The sequence below is a fragment of the Varanus komodoensis genome, unplaced genomic scaffold, assembly GCF_004798865.1.
Source record: "Varanus komodoensis strain SLA01 unplaced genomic scaffold, ASM479886v1 scaffold26, whole genome shotgun sequence".
Classification (NCBI taxonomy): domain Eukaryota; kingdom Metazoa; phylum Chordata; class Lepidosauria; order Squamata; family Varanidae; genus Varanus; species Varanus komodoensis.
In genome coordinates, this window is record NW_025335684.1 from 56,172 (window position 1) to 76,976 (window position 20,805).

Sequence of the window (20,805 nt, forward strand, 5' to 3'; positions counted from 1 at the left end):
CAGAACAGGAAAAAGAGGGGCCAAGAAGGCCCAAATGAGGGGAGCTTTATCTCCTGGCATCTAAATTAAATAACCTCCTGATCTAATCTCCTCAATGATTCAAAAGCCTTCTTTCTGATATTAGAGATATCAGCGGGGTAAGACAGATTAAACCCTCAACTCAGCATCTTATCCTCCATTAACTTGTTCCAAAATGATTTATAGAAATCAAATTGAGTCTTTTTTAAAAGCTCAGGTAAGGAGTCACAATTTAGCAAGAGAAATCTAAATGTTATGGCATCTGCCCAAGCTGTAAAAGAAATTTGACTAGAGCCTGGTTCCACCATGAGATTACTTTTACTGCTTCTAATACCTGATCAATCCCTTTTAATCATGTTCTGGAAGGAATGAAAGCTCACTTAGCTGCTTTTTTTCAGTTTGGGCACCAATCAATGTCAATGGTACTGGAGGTTTACCGAGAAAAAATAATGTCCCTTTTACTACATGGAGTGCCTATTTGAATCTCAGCATCTTTAACTAAGCTGGAAACAGTACAGGCTTCATTTTTACAAGTTCTTCTGTGTACCCCTGAATGCATTTCAAATTCTAATCTTTTGTTGGAATCACGCTTTAGTCAAAATCTAATTGACGTGACATTTAACACTCATATCTTAACAGCTGTAGCAGCAGGAGGAACTCTGTGGGTTCTAATATGTGCGTAACTTAATATCCAGAGGGAAGTTTCAGAAAAGAAGAAAAGAATGATCAAGGTGGAAAATCGGGCCTTCCTGGTGGATGATGGCCATCTAAGTCACCCACTTTGTTGGAGTGAGCTCCTCCCTTCTTTTATGTCAAGCAGTGACCATCATGAGCGTTTGATAATTACTAAAAAGGTCCTTGTTTACCCTGGTTCTTCTCAACCATGACATTGTTTAAATGTTGTTTTGTTTTTATAAGCTGTTGTAAGCTCTCAAAATACGAAGTGCTATATAGATATTCAAAATAAGTAAATGGTAATTGGGGACATTTGTGGTCAAGGCAGAATTTTCTTTATTTTTAATGACTCCTTTTAGGCAAAGCTTTTCTCTCATTCCTCTCATGGAGCATCTCTTATCCCTCCTTTTAACTCATTACTGTACATCACATTGTTGGAAGTAGTCAGAGTGAGGATTGTTGAAAATAAAGTTTTGTGGCCAAGTTGGTGCTGCAAGAATCAGTGGCTATTGCTGCTTGAGGAACTCTTAGAATAGAATCCGGTTGCCAGGCTGACATAATGTTCCTTTTCTTCCTCCCTTCACCCCTGCCCCAATTTGAAGGATTACTTTGACATTGTGAGGAATCCCATGGATCTTTCCACAATCAAGCGCAAGCTGGATACAGGACAGTACCAAGAGCCATGGCAGTATGTGGATGATGTCTGGCTAATGTTTAATAATGCCTGGCTTTATAACCGCAAGACGTCAAGAGTCTACAAATTTTGCACTAAGCTTGCAGAGGTCTTTGAACAAGAAATTGACCCCGTTATGCAGTCTTTGGGATACTGTTGTGGACGCAAGGTGAGCGTGGTTTCTTTCATGCTATAAAGCAGGGGTCCTCAAGCTTTTTAAATAGGGGGCCAGTTGAAAGGCAGCACGGACCCGCACAGGTTGGTGAGGTGGGGGTACCTGGGCACGCTGGCCGGTGAGGCAACGGCGGGCTCACGCACGGCGGCTCACTTGCCAAGAGATCTCTCACCAAGTCTAAAACCATCTCCGAGTGAGCAAGCCGCCACCTCCCCGCCCGTGCAGCGAGGCAGCGGCAAGCCCAGGCACTGGGCAGCGGCACAGGCTGGATAAATGGGCACGGCGGGCCAGATCTGTCCCATGGGCCGTAGTTAGAGGACCCGTGCTATAAAGGTTGTATCTTTGAACAAAGGAACACTGCAAAGTTTTACTTTAAATGGCACACCCTTGTTTTGGTTACTGTATTGTGTCTTAGCCCATGAAATCCTGGGTACGGGTTGCATACAAGGTGGATTTATTGAATAGGTGATTTTCTTATAGTTGTTTCAAATATTATTTAAAAGGTTCATAAGTCTTTCAATTTAAAACCATAGTCTCAGCCATTTGAAATTGGTTTTCTATAACCCTAACCCTCCAAATCAGTTAAATCCATGAAAATCTCTTCCACTTACTGAAATTAGATGAGAAATGTTTTATCATGTCAGTTTTCTCTGACCAGCACGTCATGATCTATATGGGGCAGGATTTTACAGACAGCAAACCAGCTACAAACATTGGTTGTTTCATGTGGACCTGACAGATAATTCAGCTTGCCATGGCTTGTTCTCTCTCTCCTTCCCCACTCCTGTCCTCTGGTCAGTAACAAAGGTGAGGGGGCAGGAGAGAGGGGTCAGAACTCCATTTCCGGCTCTCAGGTTGGAGTGCAGTCCAATTCTCTGCAGTCAAAGCTGGGAAGCTTTTCCTGTGTGTACTACACAGACGTATTCTTGTGATTTGGTGCACTCGTACAATGACTGTTTCCGCATTTCCTTCTTTTGCAGTATGAATTTTCTCCTCAGACCTTGTGCTGCTATGGGAAACAGCTGTGTACTATTCCACGGGATGCAGCCTACTATAGTTACCAGAATAGGTAAGTTCTACTGCTCTGGTCAAAATCAAATACTAACAATTCAAATACTAACATACTTGCCACAATTTCTTCTTAGAACCAGCAGAAGAGGTTAGAAAAAACATCTCATTCCTTCCTAATATCTGTGGACAAGTTTTAAAAGAAGTTGCAGCAAGCTGCTGCTGTCATCTTTACTCTATGCCTGAATTACTTCTCTGGTTGATCAGAGAAAGGGGCAGGGCAGGGCAGGGCAGGGCAGGGCAGGGCATAAAAGGTAAAGGGGAGCAGCTTGGTGTTCCTGGTGTTGGTGTGGTCAGAGAGAGAGTGCTTTCATACAATTCAGTTGTAGTGAAATGGAAGAAAAGAGAAAGTTCTGTCCTGCCACTCCCACATTCCTTCTAATTTACTTACATATCATGAAGGTAATCCAATTGTCTAGACTTATGAAGGTGTGGACAGGGCCCCATTCATATGCTTCAGTTCTCCATTTCTTTTATGGAATTACTTTAAGTCTACAATTTAATTACAGAAGGTACTGAGCACCTTTGCCAGATCCACTTACTGGTTTGGGGACTGGTATCACATGCTCACTGGACCCCTTGGTACGTGGATTCTTTTCACAGATCAGGCAAGAGAAGCCAAAAGGTCAGTGGAAGTGAGAGCAGTTTTGAAGAGATCAGTAATGCAGCAGCTGTGGAGCATCAGCCATGTTACTGTTTGTTGTTCTTTGTCATAAGGCTTTTGTCTTTCTTTATTCTGCATTGCTTGGCCTCTCCTATGATCTGATGCTAAAGTGGGTGAAATAGATTCTAAGTATATTCCTCTGGGTATTGAACAGTGGTGTGCATTTTTGGGCTTAACATTTCAAACGGTCATTCAGTGAGAAGGGGCAGAGGTGCGTTTTACTTACTTTTTTGCACCTTTGTTTTTTGCGTGCTGTATCATCCTTTCCCATCTTGGTGCCCTTCCTGTGTTTTGGATCATATTTCCCATTAGTCCCAGCCATCATGACCAGTGGGCAGGGATGATGGATGTTCTAGTCCAAAACATCTGGAAGAGAGCAGGTAAGGAAAGTAAGTTCTCTTTTGTCAGTAATGCATACCAGTAAGTTGAGTTAGTGCTTGATGGTCAAGCTTGAACCCATCTCTTTTGCTAAAGCCTCCCACAAGTAGCAAGATGTAGAAATAACTTCCTCTCTTCATTGGACACAGAACCTGGATTCAAGCCATATCTCACCGTGGTCTACATAACAGACTGGCAATGGTGGCTCTTCAAGGTTGCAGGCCTTACCTAGTTCCCATACCTGGAGCTGCAGCTGGGGATTGAACCTAGAACCCTTGGCATGCAGAACAGGAGCTCTGTTGCTGAGCCAGGGCCCAATCAACCAGAAGAGCACATCCCTGTGTCTTCATAACAGCCACCATGGATGCTGCCTGCTGCTGCTGGCCCCACTTGATCAGCAGTGGGGCATCACAAGAGCCAAAGCAGCAGAACCAGCTCTGAAATTGGTTGGGCTTTTTCTCCCAGCTGCATGCTTATTTCGTGTGGGAGATGGTTCTGCTCTCTTTGTGTTTCCAAAGGCTGCCTTTGATTGTCTTAGTCATTCTGGATCACTGACTCGTCCACAGTGGGATAACTAAATTTGAATAAAGCCCCCTTCTGCATGAACAGGCAGTTCTGACAGCTCTCTGCTTTCTGTGTGCATGCACGTGTTCCATGTGCACACGTGCACACATCTGTCTGTCCAGGCCAGGCGCATCATACTACATGCTGTTGTTCACCTCGTAGGTTCAGTGGTGATCAGAGATGAGTGCACAGTGCATAGCTTTGGAGTCTGACGACTAAAACTGCCATCGTATCCCCTTTTCTTGTTGTTGTTGTTGTTGTTTTACTGTTACCGTGTGTCTTTCCTTTTGTTGATTGCTGCTGCCTGCACTTACTACATGCCTTTATGTTTTAGTTTATATGCTTTCTGAACATTTAGCCAAGTTTGTCTTGGATTGGCATAATACTGCCTCCAGTGTAGATTAGATCTCGAATGCAAATGGAACAAGGCTTTGCTTTACTTGCCTTGACTTCATCTAAGGAAACCTCCAGGCTAGTTAGCTAGCATGGGAACAAGCTGCAATTTCAGTTTGTGACAGCCTAATAAATTACTAGACTGCACTGCATATAATTACAATATAAGCAGATATGGTTTACACAGAGATATTTCTAAAATATAGGTGCAAGCTTGGCTGCAGACTCAGAGTCATAAATATATTTCTGTTAAGTGGTTGTCTAGAGTATGAATTTGGTTTTGTTGGCATTATAATAGATGAACTGATCAGTTGGTCACATTTAGCATAATTTGCTTTCTGTCTTGACTATTTTGATATTAAAACTATTGCTACTTCTTTGTATTAGTAAATAGCTACAATCTAATCACACTGGCAACTCTGAGAGTTTATTCAGGGTTCTTCTCAATGGCTGCTTGCTTCAAAGGATAGTTCATGTTTAAACCTGACATACTGCAAAATCAGATCCAAGTGCTCTAATTGAAAGACTGTGCAAATGGATGCATTTATAGGCTGCTCAGCAAGATGGTCTGGAATCTCATTTGTCACCCATGAAGGCTGGTGATGACTGAAATAAGACCGAATGGGGACCTGCACTTTGCCTTGGCTTTCTGCTCTGTGTTGTCTTGGTGTTTGTGTCTTACTACTTCTGTCTGTGCTGTTTGTCCCCTCCCCTTTTCTCTAATCCTCCCCTCCCCTCTGTTCCTTTTCATTGTCCACACTGACCCATCAATCGACCAACCAACAACGCTCCCCCTTTCGTCGTGGTGATCTGCCCTGCGCTGATTGGTGGTTCCATTGCTTGGGTGGCTGTGTGTTTTGATGGACCAGTTCACCCAAATATGGCCTTCTTGCTGACAGGTATCACTTCTGTGAGAGATGTTTCACTGAAATCCAGGGGGAAAACGTTACCCTGGGTGATGACCCTGCCCAGCCGCAAACGTAAGTAATGGTACATTTTTTAAAAGCTGAGAGTACAAGTTGACAAGAGAGCTTTCACATTCATGGCCTGGGTACATCAGTCAAGGCCTGGTTATATCAGGAACTTGTGTGCATTACTTGTCATTAACAGTCTTGAAATGACTTTTCTCTGTGTGTGTAGAGCTCTTTCACACTGAAGAAAGCTGATTTCTTGCTTAGACTCATCATCATAGCAGCAGCATGGAGTGCTGGTGTTTTGTTTAAGAGCATGAATGTTTAGTTGGAAGGCCTCAGTTCGAATTCTACTCAGCTATGACACATTGAGTGGGTCCACACTATACAGCAAGCAATTGTGTTTTGTTTTGTTTTGTTTTAATGTTTTTGGTCTGTTGTGTGTGAACCCTATTGTGATATTTCTGCATGGTATGTTTGGCTTTAAGAAACTGCAGGCAAAAAAAACCAGTGGTCTGTTCTGTGTTTTCTGAACTATATTATCTAGATTGCTTGTTGTGTAATTTGAACTGGAAAGTACAACTCAGTGTGATACTGAGGCCAGAACCACAGAGCTGCTTGGCAAGAGAGCAGCACTGACAACTGCCACTGAGCAGAGCTGTCACAGTTTTTGTGCATGCTCTCTCCGCATCACATATATGAACTTTGAGCCTGCCTAGAGGCTGGAAAGGTTCAATAGCTAAGAGCATTTTTTGCAATGCGGCCCACTGCTTCTTGCTCCTGCTGCTCATTCACAAGTAAGTGGCACATGCCAAGGAGCAGACAAGGAATCAACTGAGTACTGCTGCGCCTTCCTGTCGCACTGCCCAGCAGATTCTCTCCTCCTTTGCCTGATTGTGAATTGGGCACCGTGTCCTGCTCAAGAAAGCAGGAGGGGAGGGGGGCTGATCAGCTTCTTGTCCTCTGTGCTGCACTTCATGGCATGAGCCCTGTTTGTGCAGCAGAGACTGGTTGACAGCCTGGCTCATGATTGCAGTTGCAAAGCAAAGAGCCTCATTTCTCCTCAGGGTTTCCTATAATATTGCCTGGAAGGCTGAGAGGAAAGAAAATAGCAGATGGAAGACGAATTACTGTGTTGAGCCTGATAATCTTTCAGACACATCCACACTGAATAAAATAAAATAAAATAAAATAAAATAAAATAAAATAAAATACGGGCCCAGTGAAAGCAGTGTGAACTGCTTGTCTTGCCATGGGAATGCAGCCACTGTGAGGCCTTGGGCCTCACTGTTTCTGTCTGCTGCTCTGCATTTGAAGATAGGCCTGTCTTAAAAGTCTTGTTGTAAAGATTGCTAGGTGTGAATTAAGTGTTTTGAGTGCTTAGGCAAATGCCAGAGTAAACTCCTAAAAATGATGTGTTCATTCCTACCATAGTTGTGCTACTTGCTAAGGTGAGATTCTGATCTACAAACTGCTTCTGTGTCTTGGTGGCAGTTGGTAGTTTAAGATTCTCCTGGTCATACTTGTGCACAAAACAGCTTTCTCGGGTTTTCTTTCTATGTATTTGGGATTATTCTTATTAGTTGATGAGGATGGTAGTTAGCTTATCATGATCGCCGAGGGTATAGCAGATTTGGTTACCACTCTATGTGGGAATGCCAAAGCAGAAGCATCCCTCTCTCATACAGATGTCAATTTAGGGAATGGCACTCTTTGATTATAACAGAGGGCCAAAGTTACAAGGCTTAACTTGCTTTGTATCTCTGTTTGCAGAACAATATCAAAAGATCAGTTTGAGAAGAAGAAAAATGATACATTGGATCCAGAGCCGTAAGTATCAAACCATTGCACTGGAAAAGAACTACTTAGATGGAACTGCAGGGAAATATCTTTGTCCCTTTTCACATTATTTTAAAAACATGCTTGGAATTCATATGGGACAACTCCTGTTCCATTGATTTAAAGAATTTGCAACTGCATTCTGAAGTCTAGTATTTTCTCTAAAAATGCTGCCTTACTTTAAAGGTCTATCAAAGCCTGTAAGCAGCCCACAAAAATCCTCACAAAAATGAATACAGCAGCATTTATTGATCACCATTGTCCTTTTGCATAATCCCTGATTGTCAGCCTTAAATCCTGTTTATTAGTTCATCTGATAGGTTGAATAATGTCTTAGGGCTGCATAATGAGTTTTGTTATCTCTCTGGAACTATTTGGAATCTGTTTTAGAGAGATAAAAACTTTCCCTAAAATGTATGTGTTGCAATTCATGCTGCAAAGTCTTAAGTTCTCTACTGCAGTTTCCTATGGAGTAGGTGGGCAATTATGCTTTAGACCAGTGGTTCTCAGGGTGGGCCATAAGACCCTCCCATATTTCTAGGGGGCCACAATAAGTGCCATATTCCTCGGGCATCACAGTGCAGATGGCAAAGTACCCTTTAGATAGGGTATAAGGAGCAACTATGAGGGGGGGTCACAGAGGTGAATAAAGCTCAGAAGGAGGCCGGGAGCAAAAAAAAAAAAAAAAAAAATGCCCCTACTTTGGTCTGTGGTCAAATTTATGGGATTTCCATAAAATACCTTTTATTATCTTTGATTTTTTTCTTTGCTGACTTCATGTATGAGGTGCAGAGTATATGCTGGTACATATAAATGCTGAATGAAAGATGTATTTAGCTTTATAAAATACTTATTAATGCAAAGCATAGCCTATACATATGATGCAGCCATGTGGTTGATTTTCTTCAAGAAAATTTGATGTGTTTAGTGTATTGTTAACTGGTTTCATGTCTCATATTTATTAAACTTGTATACGTTTCAGTCCATTGAGGCTCCTCAGCCTATTAATCTTATAAATTTATATCAAATATCTGGAGATTTAAGAGTACCATTTGAATTTGCTCTTTTGTATTCTTGGACAAAAAAACCTTTGATAAACTTCAGGACAAAGAGAGTTATATGTGCATTATGGTTATCTATTTGTAACACTTTAATATTTAAAAGATGATGGATACGTGAAGGTAGTCCATTTGTGTAACTGACTCCTCTTCATACTTTGACATACTGGTTTCAAGGAAAGTAAGCTTGCTCTTCCTTTGTTCCCTTACCCAGTTTTGTAGATTGCAAAGAATGTGGTCGAAAGATGCACCAGATCTGTGTGTTACATTACGATATTATTTGGCCTTCAGGGTAAGTAGCTTTGGAATATTACAGTTTTTACTGTGTGGAACTAAAGTAACATAGCAGTTGTCTGTGGTTGCCTTTATATACCAGATCCCAGCGATCTTGGGTGGGAGGGTCTGTTTCATTCTCACCTTGCTTGTGGGATCCCCTAAGCAGCTGATTAGCCATTATGTAAATAAAAAGCTGAACTAGATGCAAACTTGGTCTGATCCAGTGACAGGGTCCTTATGTTATCAGCACAAACCTCTGCAAATTTACTAACAAATAAGATCTTCCCACTACGTTTGGTTGAGGCTTTCTCCCAGGTAAGTTGGTATTCCATTAAAGCTAGTTTTAAAGGTGTATTTGTCAGCGTTACTTGCAAGATACTTTGAAAGCATGCTATGACTATGCCAGTTGTATCTACACAGAGTAACCTTCCACTAAAAAAACCCCCTAATTTTTCAACAAAAACTTTTTTTGTTGACTGGAAGAGTGCAACTCTGCTGCTTCTCATCCTTTCAGCAGCTTTTGAAACCACTGACAGCAATATTCTTCTGGACTACCTCTGGGATTTGGGGCAGCACTGGATAGTGGTTCAGCTATTCTTGCATGGTTTGTTCTATAAAATGAGATTTAGTGCCTTAGGCCCTGGCAGTTGAATATTACTTATAAATAAATAAACACCCTAAGAGCGTATGTGCAAACACTTTCCAGATCCAGGAATTGGGCCATTTGTGTGGCCTGGATAGGAATCTATCCTCTCTGAAGCAGCAAATCTGTAATTCCAGGCTGCACTGTATAGAACTTTGTCACTGGAAACCCAGGTGGTGTTGATGACTTGGAACACCCATTACCAACTTCAGTTGGTGCAACAACTACACCCTTTCACCGATAGAGATAGTCTAAGCTCTGTGACTCATGCGCTGCTAGCCTCATGATTAGAGTCCTGAAATGCACATTATGTAGGGCTGTCATTGCACATGGTTTAGGAGCTTCAGCTAATGCAGAACACAGCAGCCATGGTGCTCAGTGGCGCACCTAACTCTGTACACATGTGCTGAAAGAATTGTGCCTGCTACCTGTTTGTTACAAAACTGTGTTCAAAGTTTTGTTTTTGACACAAACAAAACTGAAGCTGGGTTAAAATTGACCCAGATAATGAGCAGCATCCAGAAAAAAATCATACACTCGAGGGCCTTGCCAGGAGTGGATTATTGGAAACCTCCTAACTGCCCAGCATCTTCCTCTTGAGTGGCAAAGGAAGTCTCAGACTCTTAGGATGATTGTCTTTAAAAACCCTAGTATCCATACAAAGTTACCTTTCTGAGAAGTGGCTCAGGACTTCACATGTGGGAAGTAATTCTCTGGATTTGGGTTTTTTTGATGGTGGATGGATGATGATGGTTTGTTTAAAGTAGGACAACTCATCAAATTCTTTGGACCACTTCCCCATGAAGTTGTCATTGGCTATTTCCATCTGATGGGGTGTTGGTCCTTTAAGATGGTCTATTCCAGGGGCTAATCTAATCCAGAGAATTCATGAGTGCCTTTAAGGAAGTTTTCTGTTGAAGTCCTATTCTCCTCTTACAGTGTAGAAATGATTCAGGCAGCTGACAAGATCATTCCCAAGTGCCCTTTTGGAGGAGGCAGAGCCTGAATAGCTCCTAAGTGAGGAGCTTGGGCTGATGAAACTGGTTGGGAGATGGCTACAATGCAAGCAGCAGAAGACTCAAACGAATCGTATGATTATAGCGTTGGACAGGTCTTTGGAGTCATCTAATCCAGCTATCAGCTCAGTGCAGCATTTCAAATGGGGGCTGCAACTACAGAATCCCTGGCATATGACCACCTGGAGTGGTGCTCCAGGTTTTCAGACATAGGACTTCCCTAGCTCTATCTGAAGACACTAGAGATGCAACTGGCACCTTCTCCATTCAAAGCAAGTGTTCTACTGTTGAGCTGCAACATTTTTGCAACCCAGTTTGTTCTTAACATCTCACTCAGGTGAGGTAGTGGAAGTACTAATTCAGTGGCTGCATGAAGGGCAATTAAATGGAGCATTTTGGATCTGAGACCAATTCCTGACTTCAAGAGGATGTTCTTCATCTTGTCCTTGATGGGGCTGCACTGCCCCTGAAGATGCAGCTTCTCAGCTTATCACTGGAAGCGCAAGTATCTTCATTAGTCTGCTGCCATTCTACATGGGATTAGCCTGGAAGCTTGTACAGAATAGGGGTATGGAACTTATAATTGGAACAGTTCGCTGGTGAAATATCTCACCAGCTTTAAAATAGTTTCACTGATGGTCTGTTCATTCCCATGTTACTTCAAGGTAGATATTGGTGGTGTTTAATGCTTTAAACCAGCCTGTCCTTTGGGTTTTTGGGGCTTTAACTCCCATCAACTCCAGGAAGCATGGCCAATAAACAGGAAAGCAGGGAGTTGTCAGAAATATCTGGAGGGCACCAGCTTGGAAAGGCTGCTCTGAACAGTTTGGATCCCGAATACCAAGCAGCTTTCTCCTTAGCAATATGACCTGAGGTTGTAGTAACCCTGCCAGAGGAGAGGACTGTTTTTGGCTCTAGTTCTCCTCAGCAAGGCACGTCTGTGCCAATTGTGTTACTCTTTTAGATGTTAGGCAACCGCCTTTTTACTCTCCCAGATCTTTTAGGGTTTCTAGGTTTCCATCTTTATGCTGATTGTAGTTTCTTAATTTTTTAAGAGAAACTGTTCCCGGGATCCTGTTTGATGAGAAAGGGCTGGAGAGTTGTATACCAAGTTGAATATAACTTCCCCCAAATTAATAAAGGTTCTGCTGTATTTAAAGTAAATACCAATAGTCACATGAATGAAGTGCGATGGGTTACACATGGTGATAACATAAGCAACTGCACGTGGAGGAAAGGATCCTCATAATGGGCAGAAGCAGCATGAAAGATCCCAGGTTCTAGCGTGCTCCTGTAGAGAATGCACACAGCTGAGGGGGTGGTCTGTGTTTGGGCTCCTTACAGGCATCCAACGGCTGCAAAGTGGTACTTTGGACGACAGCAGCAGGCTTGGTTGGTGGCGGCAAGGAGGAGGGGCTTTTCACTGGTGACCCCCCAGCTATAGAGAAGATCCCCACTGAGGTCTACCTGGCACCAGTTTAAAGCATTTCTATCCTTTCAGTGTCAGGTTAAGATGCTCTTCTACTACAGAGCATCTAATTAGTTTAATGGGGCTTTGTTAGTTGTTTAACCAGGTTCACTCAGGTTTTACTTAAGTTACTGGAATTTTTAAAATGTGATTTTAATAATGTGCTGCATTTTAGATAGTATTTTATTAGATAGTTTTATACCATGCGGAGAGTTTCGGCTGTTGGGAGGTATAGAGGTTGGGTGGTGCTGGTTATTCTGCGCATTTTGTAATAGGTCTGTGTGACACAGACATCCTCAGCTTCACCATCAGTTTGTGGAGAAAAGGAGGTGCTTCCTTTTGAAGGCCTGCCATTTCAAAGCACTGCTCTCACCCCAGATGCACACACTGAATTGCTCACTTCTTTTAATCTGAGCCCAAGTTAGTCTTCGGTTCATTTGAGAATGTTCAGTGGGATGCTTTTCCTCTCCCCAGAGTTGTGGCTCCATTGCACGATGAGAACCAGCTGTTGCCACTGACTTCAGTCCATAACTGAGGCGAGCTGCTGTGCACTCCGGCCATATGCCTCCCGCTGAAGCCCAAATGATCAGCGCTTGAGCAGGCGCCAGTTTGCAATTTAGGGGTTTATATGGACTGATTTTTGTGGGATTACTGGCAGAAGGAAATAACATCTTGGATGATATGTTTTTTCTTCTTAGGGAAGGCTGGAGCTCACTGAAGTTAAATGGCACGATGGCCACAGAGAATATGTGTTTATGTGTACACACATGCTTTTGTGGTATTTCCAGCTTGGCATTGATGTTGAAGCAAGTTCATATTGAACTTGCATTGGCATTGATGTTGAAGCAAGTTCTTCTTGTGTTTTTAGCTTTGTGTGTGACAACTGCTTGAAGAAAACTGGCCGAACACGAAAAGAAAACAAGTTCAGTGCCAAAAGTAAGTTTATCATCTTCTTAGTTGTATATTCATAGATGTTCTTACTGCATCCTATTTTCTTCTTTTCACAAGCACCATTTTCAAATGAAACAAAAAATGTTTATAGGGTGGGGGTTCACTTTTGGTGGAATTTTCCTGGAATTTAAAGAGGTATTGTTGGGAGGAGGTGTGGGAAGAACTAAACTTAGAAACTTAATTGTTTCACCCTTTTCATTTGTTTCTGGATTGCAATTCTCAAGATCCTTTCTCTCCTTCAAGGAAATTCTTAGATGCATTACTTACCATAGCTCCACAAATAGGACTATTCAGTGACATAAATGCATTACTTAAACAGTGTACACAAAGCATGCTGCTGCACAGACATTTAAAACAGCTTATAAATGTCCGAATAAAGTTGTACCATTTAGTCTTTAGGTGACCTGAAATGGATGGAGTCCTGTCTCTGTTTTCTGTAGTGGATTGTTCCTTGTTGGAGGAAAATGATAAAAGTTACTACTTAGCTTCCTGGCTGGAATGTCTTACAAGCCCTGCATGACTGAGTGTCAGAAATTTGTTTCTAAGGCAGGGTTTGGGTGCTACCTTTAATCCAACTTGCAGCTTTTAATCCAACTATCCAATATATGCCATGAAATAGCTAGGAAGAGAGAGGGCATTTTTATCTGACACCAAAAAGAATGGCAATGTTGACATGGTGTGAGCTTCAGTGGGGGATCACTCCATAATGAATGGGGGGAGGGGCATCTCTAAGAAGGCCCTCCATCTTCTCGCCTCTTTCGAGCTACCCTTGGAGTTGGCGACAGAAGGAAGGCTCTAGATCAGGATTGTGGGGTCCAGGTAAATTGAGATCAGTTTTGGTTTGCAATCAGGTATTGTGGACCCAAGCAATGTTGGACTTCCTAAGTTAAAACCAGCACCTTGGATAGTCTTCAGAAGTCTATAGGCAGTCATTGCAAGCAGGGCACAATGAGCCCTAGCCCTAGCCCAGTGATGGTGAACCTCTTAGAGAATGAGTGCCCAAACTAAAACCCAAACCCCATTTATTTATCGCAAATAAAAAAACTGTAAAAAACCCCCAGAAAACTGAGGTTTTAATTTAGAAAAAACAACTCACAGCCAGTCCAAGCAAATATATAAATATCCTTGGCAACACACTGACCGGCCATGCAAAAGCTTGGACAAGTCGTGGCTAATGAGTCGCGGATCATGATGTCATCGCCTGATGCCACTCCTCCTTTCCGAGCATGCACATGGCCCCTATGTGTGCTGTTATCTGAAGCTCGGCTGCTGGGTCAACTTGGCTCACGTGCAGACAGAGAGGGCTCTGTGTGCCCACTGTGGCACATGTGCCATAGGTTCGCCACCATTGCCCTAGCCCTAATCTAGATTACGGAAATTACACCCTCCCTGTCCAGATAGGGGTTTAGCTAGCCCACCAACTGAAGTCGAGAGGAGGCACTTGATGCTACTGAGGCCATGCGAACCAAGTGACAAAGATGGATCAAGGAGCACCACCGAGCTTCGAACCTGCACCCTTCAGTAGGCATGGAGCTCCGTTCAGAGCAGGTCGAACACCCACCATCTGGTCAGAGGAGCCAACGCCAAGAGCTACTCGGTGCCGCCTGGCTCTCGTCCAGGCCACTGTCTCAGTCAGGCCCCATTTAGAACATGCGCAGCCTCACCTCATGGGAAATGAGTAGAGCACATCGTCAGCATTCGTGTGGCAGCGCACACCAAAACTCCTGATGATGCCACTGAGCAGTTTCATGTAGTTGTTGAACAGCACCAGGGAGAGGACTGGCCCCTGAGGAAGCCTATGCTGGAGCTGTTGGCATTAAACGTTGAGATACTGTTCTCAAAAAGGAAAGAAAGGAAAGCCAAGATAACTTAGCATAGAATCTGTTCATATAACAAATTCTGTGTCTTTGCTGTTAAAAAGGAGGGTACCTGAGGCAGGGTGAGGAACATGCTTGGAATTCTTGACAAAGGCTTTTCAGAAAGAATATGGATAATTGGAGACAATCTTTCACAAAGCCCTTTCTCAAACAGCCATTAATATCAAATCAGAAATTTTACAGAGCCCACAGGTATAATGCTTTACTACACTGGCAAGCTATAGAGAGAAGCAGTTTGTGTTCACCTGTGTATATGTGATGAGAAGTCATCTAGATATCATGTTAGTTGTTGGGTAGCTTCTAGAGAAGGACTAGACTTCCCATGGGAGAAAGGACTACTCAGGGACACTGATCCTGCAGGCATTGCTTGAAGACCTGATGCCCAGCTGTATAGCATGGGGACCCCCCAATTCCTGTTCTCTTCTTCAAGGTGGAAATGGAGTGGAAAAAGATGGAGGAACATTTAATGATAGCACTGAGCCTAATTCATGGTTTGTACCAGTGGTCCCTGTCTCAAATGAAAAGACTTCTGGATAGGTCTTTAGAAACTTAATGAGTTACATCCAGAGCTAAATACTACTACAAGCACTAGAGGAAAGATTCACAAAAGTGACAGGGCCAAAGTAATTTTCTGCATGCGGATATTCAGTTGATTCTTTGACTACGTCCATTACACTCTTTGAGAGATTCTGTTTTCAGCACTTACATTTGAAATTGCAAGTACTTCCAAGATTTTTGAAAGGGAAAATAAATAGCACCTTAAACATACTGGCTTCATGGAGGACATTCTGATACATGACATATCATCACAAAACCCTAACTGCTTTAATAGGATCTGTGCTGTTGGACATGTTCCTATTGAACTCCCACTTATTCTCAGTTACCCTTCAATTATCCATCTGGTTGTTTCAAAGGAGGCTTCTTTTGTCCAGTGCAGAGTGCATTGTGTTTGCCAAGGCTTTTTGATCCCCTTCTGTTTTACCTACTTACGTTATTGCTCCTTGTGGTCTCACATGCTGCTTTTATCCCTTGGGCCAAATGGCCTTGAAGGCACTTTTTAGAAAGTATGTTAAGTGGGGAAGCAAATTGCCACAAATGGATGGAAATTCGTTCTGTCCAACTTGGATGAACAACGCATGATGTGTAGCTGAGCTCACTGCCAGTTTTTTTACCAAGCAGGCATGTAGAAATCATTGGCTCTCTTGAAGGCTGTTCTCTGGAAATGGGCTTTAGAGGCAGTTGTAGCACCTCCTTCAGTGGAGACCACAAAGCTGTCACCAGCACATCTTGCTTCAGTGCCACTTGATCACTTCAACGGTGTGTCCTGCTATTTCTTTGACCTTACGGATGTTGGAGGCTAAGTCTCTCTCTCTTGACAGCTTTAGTCATGGGCGGTCCAGACCCTTTGACTCCAGGTAAGTCTTTGGCCCAAAAAACTAAAAAGGCCAAGCTGTCAAAGACTTCTGACAAGCAGGAGGAGGAGACGACAGCTGTATGACACGTGTCCCCCCAGCATGACCAGTGTTGATCCTGGCTCCCCCATTCTTGAACTCCCCAGTTGCCACACTGCTGCCTTCAATACCAACCCTGAACTTAATATTGGTAACCTTTGTATCTAAAAGAGACAGCCGAAGTCCTTGCCTGTCTCACTACTGAGATACCAGAAGAAGGCCACTGTTGCTGGTGACCCTTCATTATCCGCACACAGTGTCAGCATTGCTTCTGCCCTCTCCACCATAGATTCAGCATAACAGGCAGTGCTCGCTGGTATTGGTCTTGTTCCCTATTGTTGGATTGGTTCAGGCACTCAGAATGGCTTTTGCCTCTCCTTGATTGCTACTGTTCTAATGATTGGAGGTCTATTTGGAATTGTAAGTATAACTAGAACCCTTGTCACATCATGGGAGCTACTGTATGAGACAATGTCTGCTTTCCCTTTGAGATCACCACTAGATATGCTTTCAGATGCCCTCCTCCTCCACTGCCCTGAGCACCACCTACCCTCAAACATGTTGATTCGATTTCAACATGGATGTTTCCTAGCAACCACCTTAAACATCCATCCTCCTTGGCACCTTCCCTCAGCGGAAAGCCAGATTCTTCACTGTTACCTATTACTGAACCCTTCAGATTCTGCATTATCCTCCTCTTCTGCCACATTGATACGTTCTCCAGATACAACAGTTGAAACACACAATTCCCAGTCCCCATTCACAGACCTGACTCACTTTGCCAACCAAATTCAGCGGGTGGTGCAGTCATGGGTCATGAGACAAGCACAGCAGCCACCGCAGAGGATGCAGGCTCAAGTCGTCAGTGCTGTGTTATCCAGGGCTTCTGTACTAGCCGCCTCCCCTTTCCTCCAAACTTTGTTCCAGACAGTTCAACAGTTTTGGAAAGCTCCTTCCTCCATAGTTCTAACTTTTAAGAGATTAGAAACACACATTAGGAAAAAGGCGTGGTCTTTCTTTTTTTTTCCTCACTCTGAACCAAACTCCTCCTCCTCTGTTGAAGGCAAATCCCTGAGAGTTCAATTGCCAGCAGTGGCTAAAGAGGAGCACTGACTGGGGCTTGTGGGACCGAGGCTGTACTCCATCTGGCCTCTTTCCATCAGGTTTCCAAGCTACAATGGCCTCCTGCAAGCACTTCTTATGGGAGATGGGCAGAGGCTCCAGGAGAATTCAAGTGGTGGAAGAACTGAGAATGAATTCAGTAGGTTCTCTTCAGTAGAAATCTCGGGGGACACATGCTCAGGGGCTGGATTGAGAAGAGTGGGGGAATCAGGCCTCTGAGCCAGATCACATTGGGTCACATCTATTGAAGCTGCTTTGGTAAAATAGACAAGCTCTGTCAGAAAGATGACTTTTGGCCATTGGAGGAGCTGCAGTTGCATTTCCTCATCACTCAATGTAACTGCTACCAGACTGGTTTATTTGGCTGTTGCCAAATCTGCCAACAATAATCGGATCCATGTGACCATATCACATCCAATCCAATATTCCATCTGATGGTAGATGAATACTGACAACCCTCAACAGGATCTCTCTTTTGTTCAAGCCTGTCCCTCAAAAGTCCTCATTACTAACCCATTGACTGCAGGCTGAGGTGCTCATAGTGGCATGTTGACCATGCCATTGTATTGACTTCCTGGAACTGTCACCTGTCAAGAAAGCCCTGCCGGCACTCAGTGCAGTCCTTCAGGGCTGGCATGTTCGAGTGGTCACACACAGTGCCACTGAGGTGCAGTGTGTCAGCAGGCAAGTGGCCACACCCTCTCCCTGCTTTCGGGTCCTGCAATTCATGCATGCTGTTGGTGCATGCCATGGGACGTATCCATGCAGCATTCCATATCATAGGGATGCACAATAACATCTCCGGCTTGTTAAGTCCGTTATCACTCCTCACACATAGGTGGCAGCTTCCCCCAACTGTGCGAATTTGTCTGTCTGAAGCAAGGATCCTCCGCTTCATTGGATCATCCTGTACTTGCAAGTGGGCTGTTCTTTTTATCTTCTGCATCGAAGGTCAAGGTGGAACCTAGCGATTGATCCATACCCCATGTCTCAAGCTTCCCTTACCTTTATTCGATAAGGGTCCGAAAGCTTCCTCACTTCATCTTTATTTGGCAGATTTCAGTTTCTCTGTCCTCATAGGAGGCTTCTCAGTCTTTTCCCTCCATCTTTCATGCCACTTTTTCTGAAGGATGCGAAACATTGCTCCACCCATTCATTCATCAGCACCAGCTTGAATTGTCAGTAGTTCTACAAGTGTTGATGGCAGAGTCTTCTGAACTACCCACGATAACTGATCTTCAGTTCTTGTCTTGAAAGGTCACCTTTCTCATCCCAGTTACTTTGGCTCAGAGCAGGAACTCACCCTCTGCACTACTGCACCAGGTCCCCTAATGGGTTTTCGCCTAAAATTCCTCAGGTACAGAGGCTTCCCCAACAAGGCTGTATGCATGTGTGAGTGCACAGATGGCCACTTTTAAGAACTACAAAATATTGAGGGGATCTGAATGGTCTCTTTGTGTTCCTTCGACTGACTTCCTCCTACAATTCATTTCTTGCGCTTTGCTCCCCATAGGGTTACAGACCACCCGCTTAGGAAACCACCTGGAAGAGAGGGTTAATAAATTTTTGCGAAGGCAGAATCACCCAGAAGCTGGAGAAGTCTTTGTCAGAGTAGTAGCCAGTTCAGATAAAACTGTGGAAGTGAAACCAGGAATGAAATCTAGGTGAGTTTTGCTTTCTCCTTCAGTGGAGCCCTCCATTAACGAAAAATGGGATTAGTCATCCTACCTCATTTCTTTTATTTTGGCAACTGAAATGTTAATGACTTGAATGCTCCACTTGTGCATATGATTAGCACCTTCTGTCTCAAGACAGGGTGTCTTGTATGTTGGGGAGCTGAAGACCCTCCTGTTGTGTGCATGACAGCAGCCTCACAAATCAGCCAGGAGTCTGCTTGAGATGCTAGTCCACGAAGGTGCCTTTAATGGCTTCATTTGTGCTCTGAAGTCGGGCTGCCATGTGCCAAGTCCAAAGCCTAGCATGCTTTGCCTATAGGAACAGCTTTTATGAGAACAGCTGCATGTTCCAGCCTAATGGACCCTTTGATCAGTTCCATATACTAAGGTTTCCTTTGAACATCTATTGCCATTTTAATGAGCTACACTTCATCTTAATAGTTCCAGATGAATATATTTTAATAAACAGGTTTAGTGACTGCTCTCTGTCCTGCAGGTTTGTAGATGCTCGTGAGATGGCCGATTCCTTCCCCTACCGAACAAAGGCTCTCTTTGCTTTTGAAGAGATTGATGGTGTGGATGTGTGTTTCTTTGGCATGCACGTGCAGGAATACGGGTGTGATTGCCCACCTCCAAACACCAGGTACCCTGGCATTGCTTCATATGGGACTCCAGGAAGGGATCACGGATGTTTTGACTTGCCTTGCCTTTCCTATTTCTGCCATTAATCCTCTTGTCCCCATTTTTTGTATCCAAGCCTTTTTTGTGTTGTGTGTCAAGGCTACTTCTTCCCTTCTCTTCAGTGTAGCTCCCAGATGTCACATAACTACGTTCTACATGCAATTCAGCTCTGTAAACATAAAGAAAAATGTCCTGAACTTGAATCATTGGACATTGAATCATTGGACCCCATAAATGTCAGACTTTTCCAAAGAAGCATGCTAGAATTCTTCAGTGATTTGAAGAACAACTCCAGAGTTGTCAAGTAAAACTCCAGAAATTTTTAGTAATGCAGGAGATTGCCTTTCAGAGTCTGACCACTGGTTCATCTAGCTCAGTTTATTGTCCACACAGACTGGCAGCAGCTCTCTGTGGTGTCGGCTGGCCTTTCCCAGCTGCTGGGGATTGAATCTAAGAGCTCTTACAGGCAAAGCAGGGATGCTGCCATGAGCTCCAGCCCTTCTACTTTGTTCAGTTTCTCTTCCCATTTTGTTACAGGCGTGTGTACATCTCCTACTTAGATAGTATTCATTTCTTCCGCCCAAGATGCCTCCGGACTGCAGTTTATCATGAGATCCTTATTGGGTATCTGGAATATGTCAAGAAACTGGGGTGAGTGTTCTGTTGAGACATCCCTGGTGCTCATGTTCTGGTGGCACCGCCTAACTGTGGCACCTGATTCTGTGAGAGGGTGGCTGTAATTAATTCTGTTGTATCTCTTCAGCCTTTTTGCAGCATTTTCCCTGTGTGGGTGTAGGAACACTGAGTACAGAATGCTTGTTTTTAGTCAAAATCTTAATTACTGTTGGTTCTAGCAATTTGTGAACCACCCAGAGCCTACAGGAATGTGGCCGTGTATAAAAATCAATTTTAAATTGTCTAAAAAGAATTAATGGAAATATAAATAAATGCATAAATAAGATGTACACCATGGATGAGGAACTTTAGGATCAATGTTCCTTTGGGAGGAAATTATTGGGAGCCACAGGCGGGTTGTGAGCAGGGATAAGACTTCATTCTACCACCAGTTTCCATACTCACACGTACCTTTTGATCCCAACTATTCTGCCCCCCTGCCAAAAAACCTGGTACAAGATTTCATGCGTAGAAATAACGTTAGTGCCAACTTGACAGATTTTTCATACAGAAATGGCTTCCAATGACATGCTATTGAATTACCAAGTCTGAA

The 20,805-nt window shown here is 43.5% G+C and overlaps 1 protein-coding gene across 6 annotated transcripts in view; it reads left to right on the forward strand.

Moving 5' to 3' along the window:
• Positions 1 to 20,805, forward strand: part of LOC123024971 (CREB binding protein) — a 75,332-nt gene that overhangs the window by 44,380 nt on the left and 10,147 nt on the right. For all 6 annotated transcript variants that reach the window (XM_044433311.1, XM_044433314.1, XM_044433313.1 and 3 more), the window contains 9 exons: positions 1,296 to 1,535; positions 2,522 to 2,610; positions 5,508 to 5,588; positions 7,293 to 7,349; positions 8,631 to 8,708; positions 12,688 to 12,755; positions 18,734 to 18,884; positions 19,393 to 19,539; positions 20,115 to 20,228. In XM_044433311.1, coding sequence (XP_044289246.1) covers positions 1,296 to 1,535; positions 2,522 to 2,610; positions 5,508 to 5,588; positions 7,293 to 7,349; positions 8,631 to 8,708; positions 12,688 to 12,755; positions 18,734 to 18,884; positions 19,393 to 19,539; positions 20,115 to 20,228 — 1,025 coding nt within the window. The remainder of the gene's footprint in view (positions 1 to 1,295; positions 1,536 to 2,521; positions 2,611 to 5,507; positions 5,589 to 7,292; positions 7,350 to 8,630; positions 8,709 to 12,687; positions 12,756 to 18,733; positions 18,885 to 19,392; positions 19,540 to 20,114; positions 20,229 to 20,805) is intronic.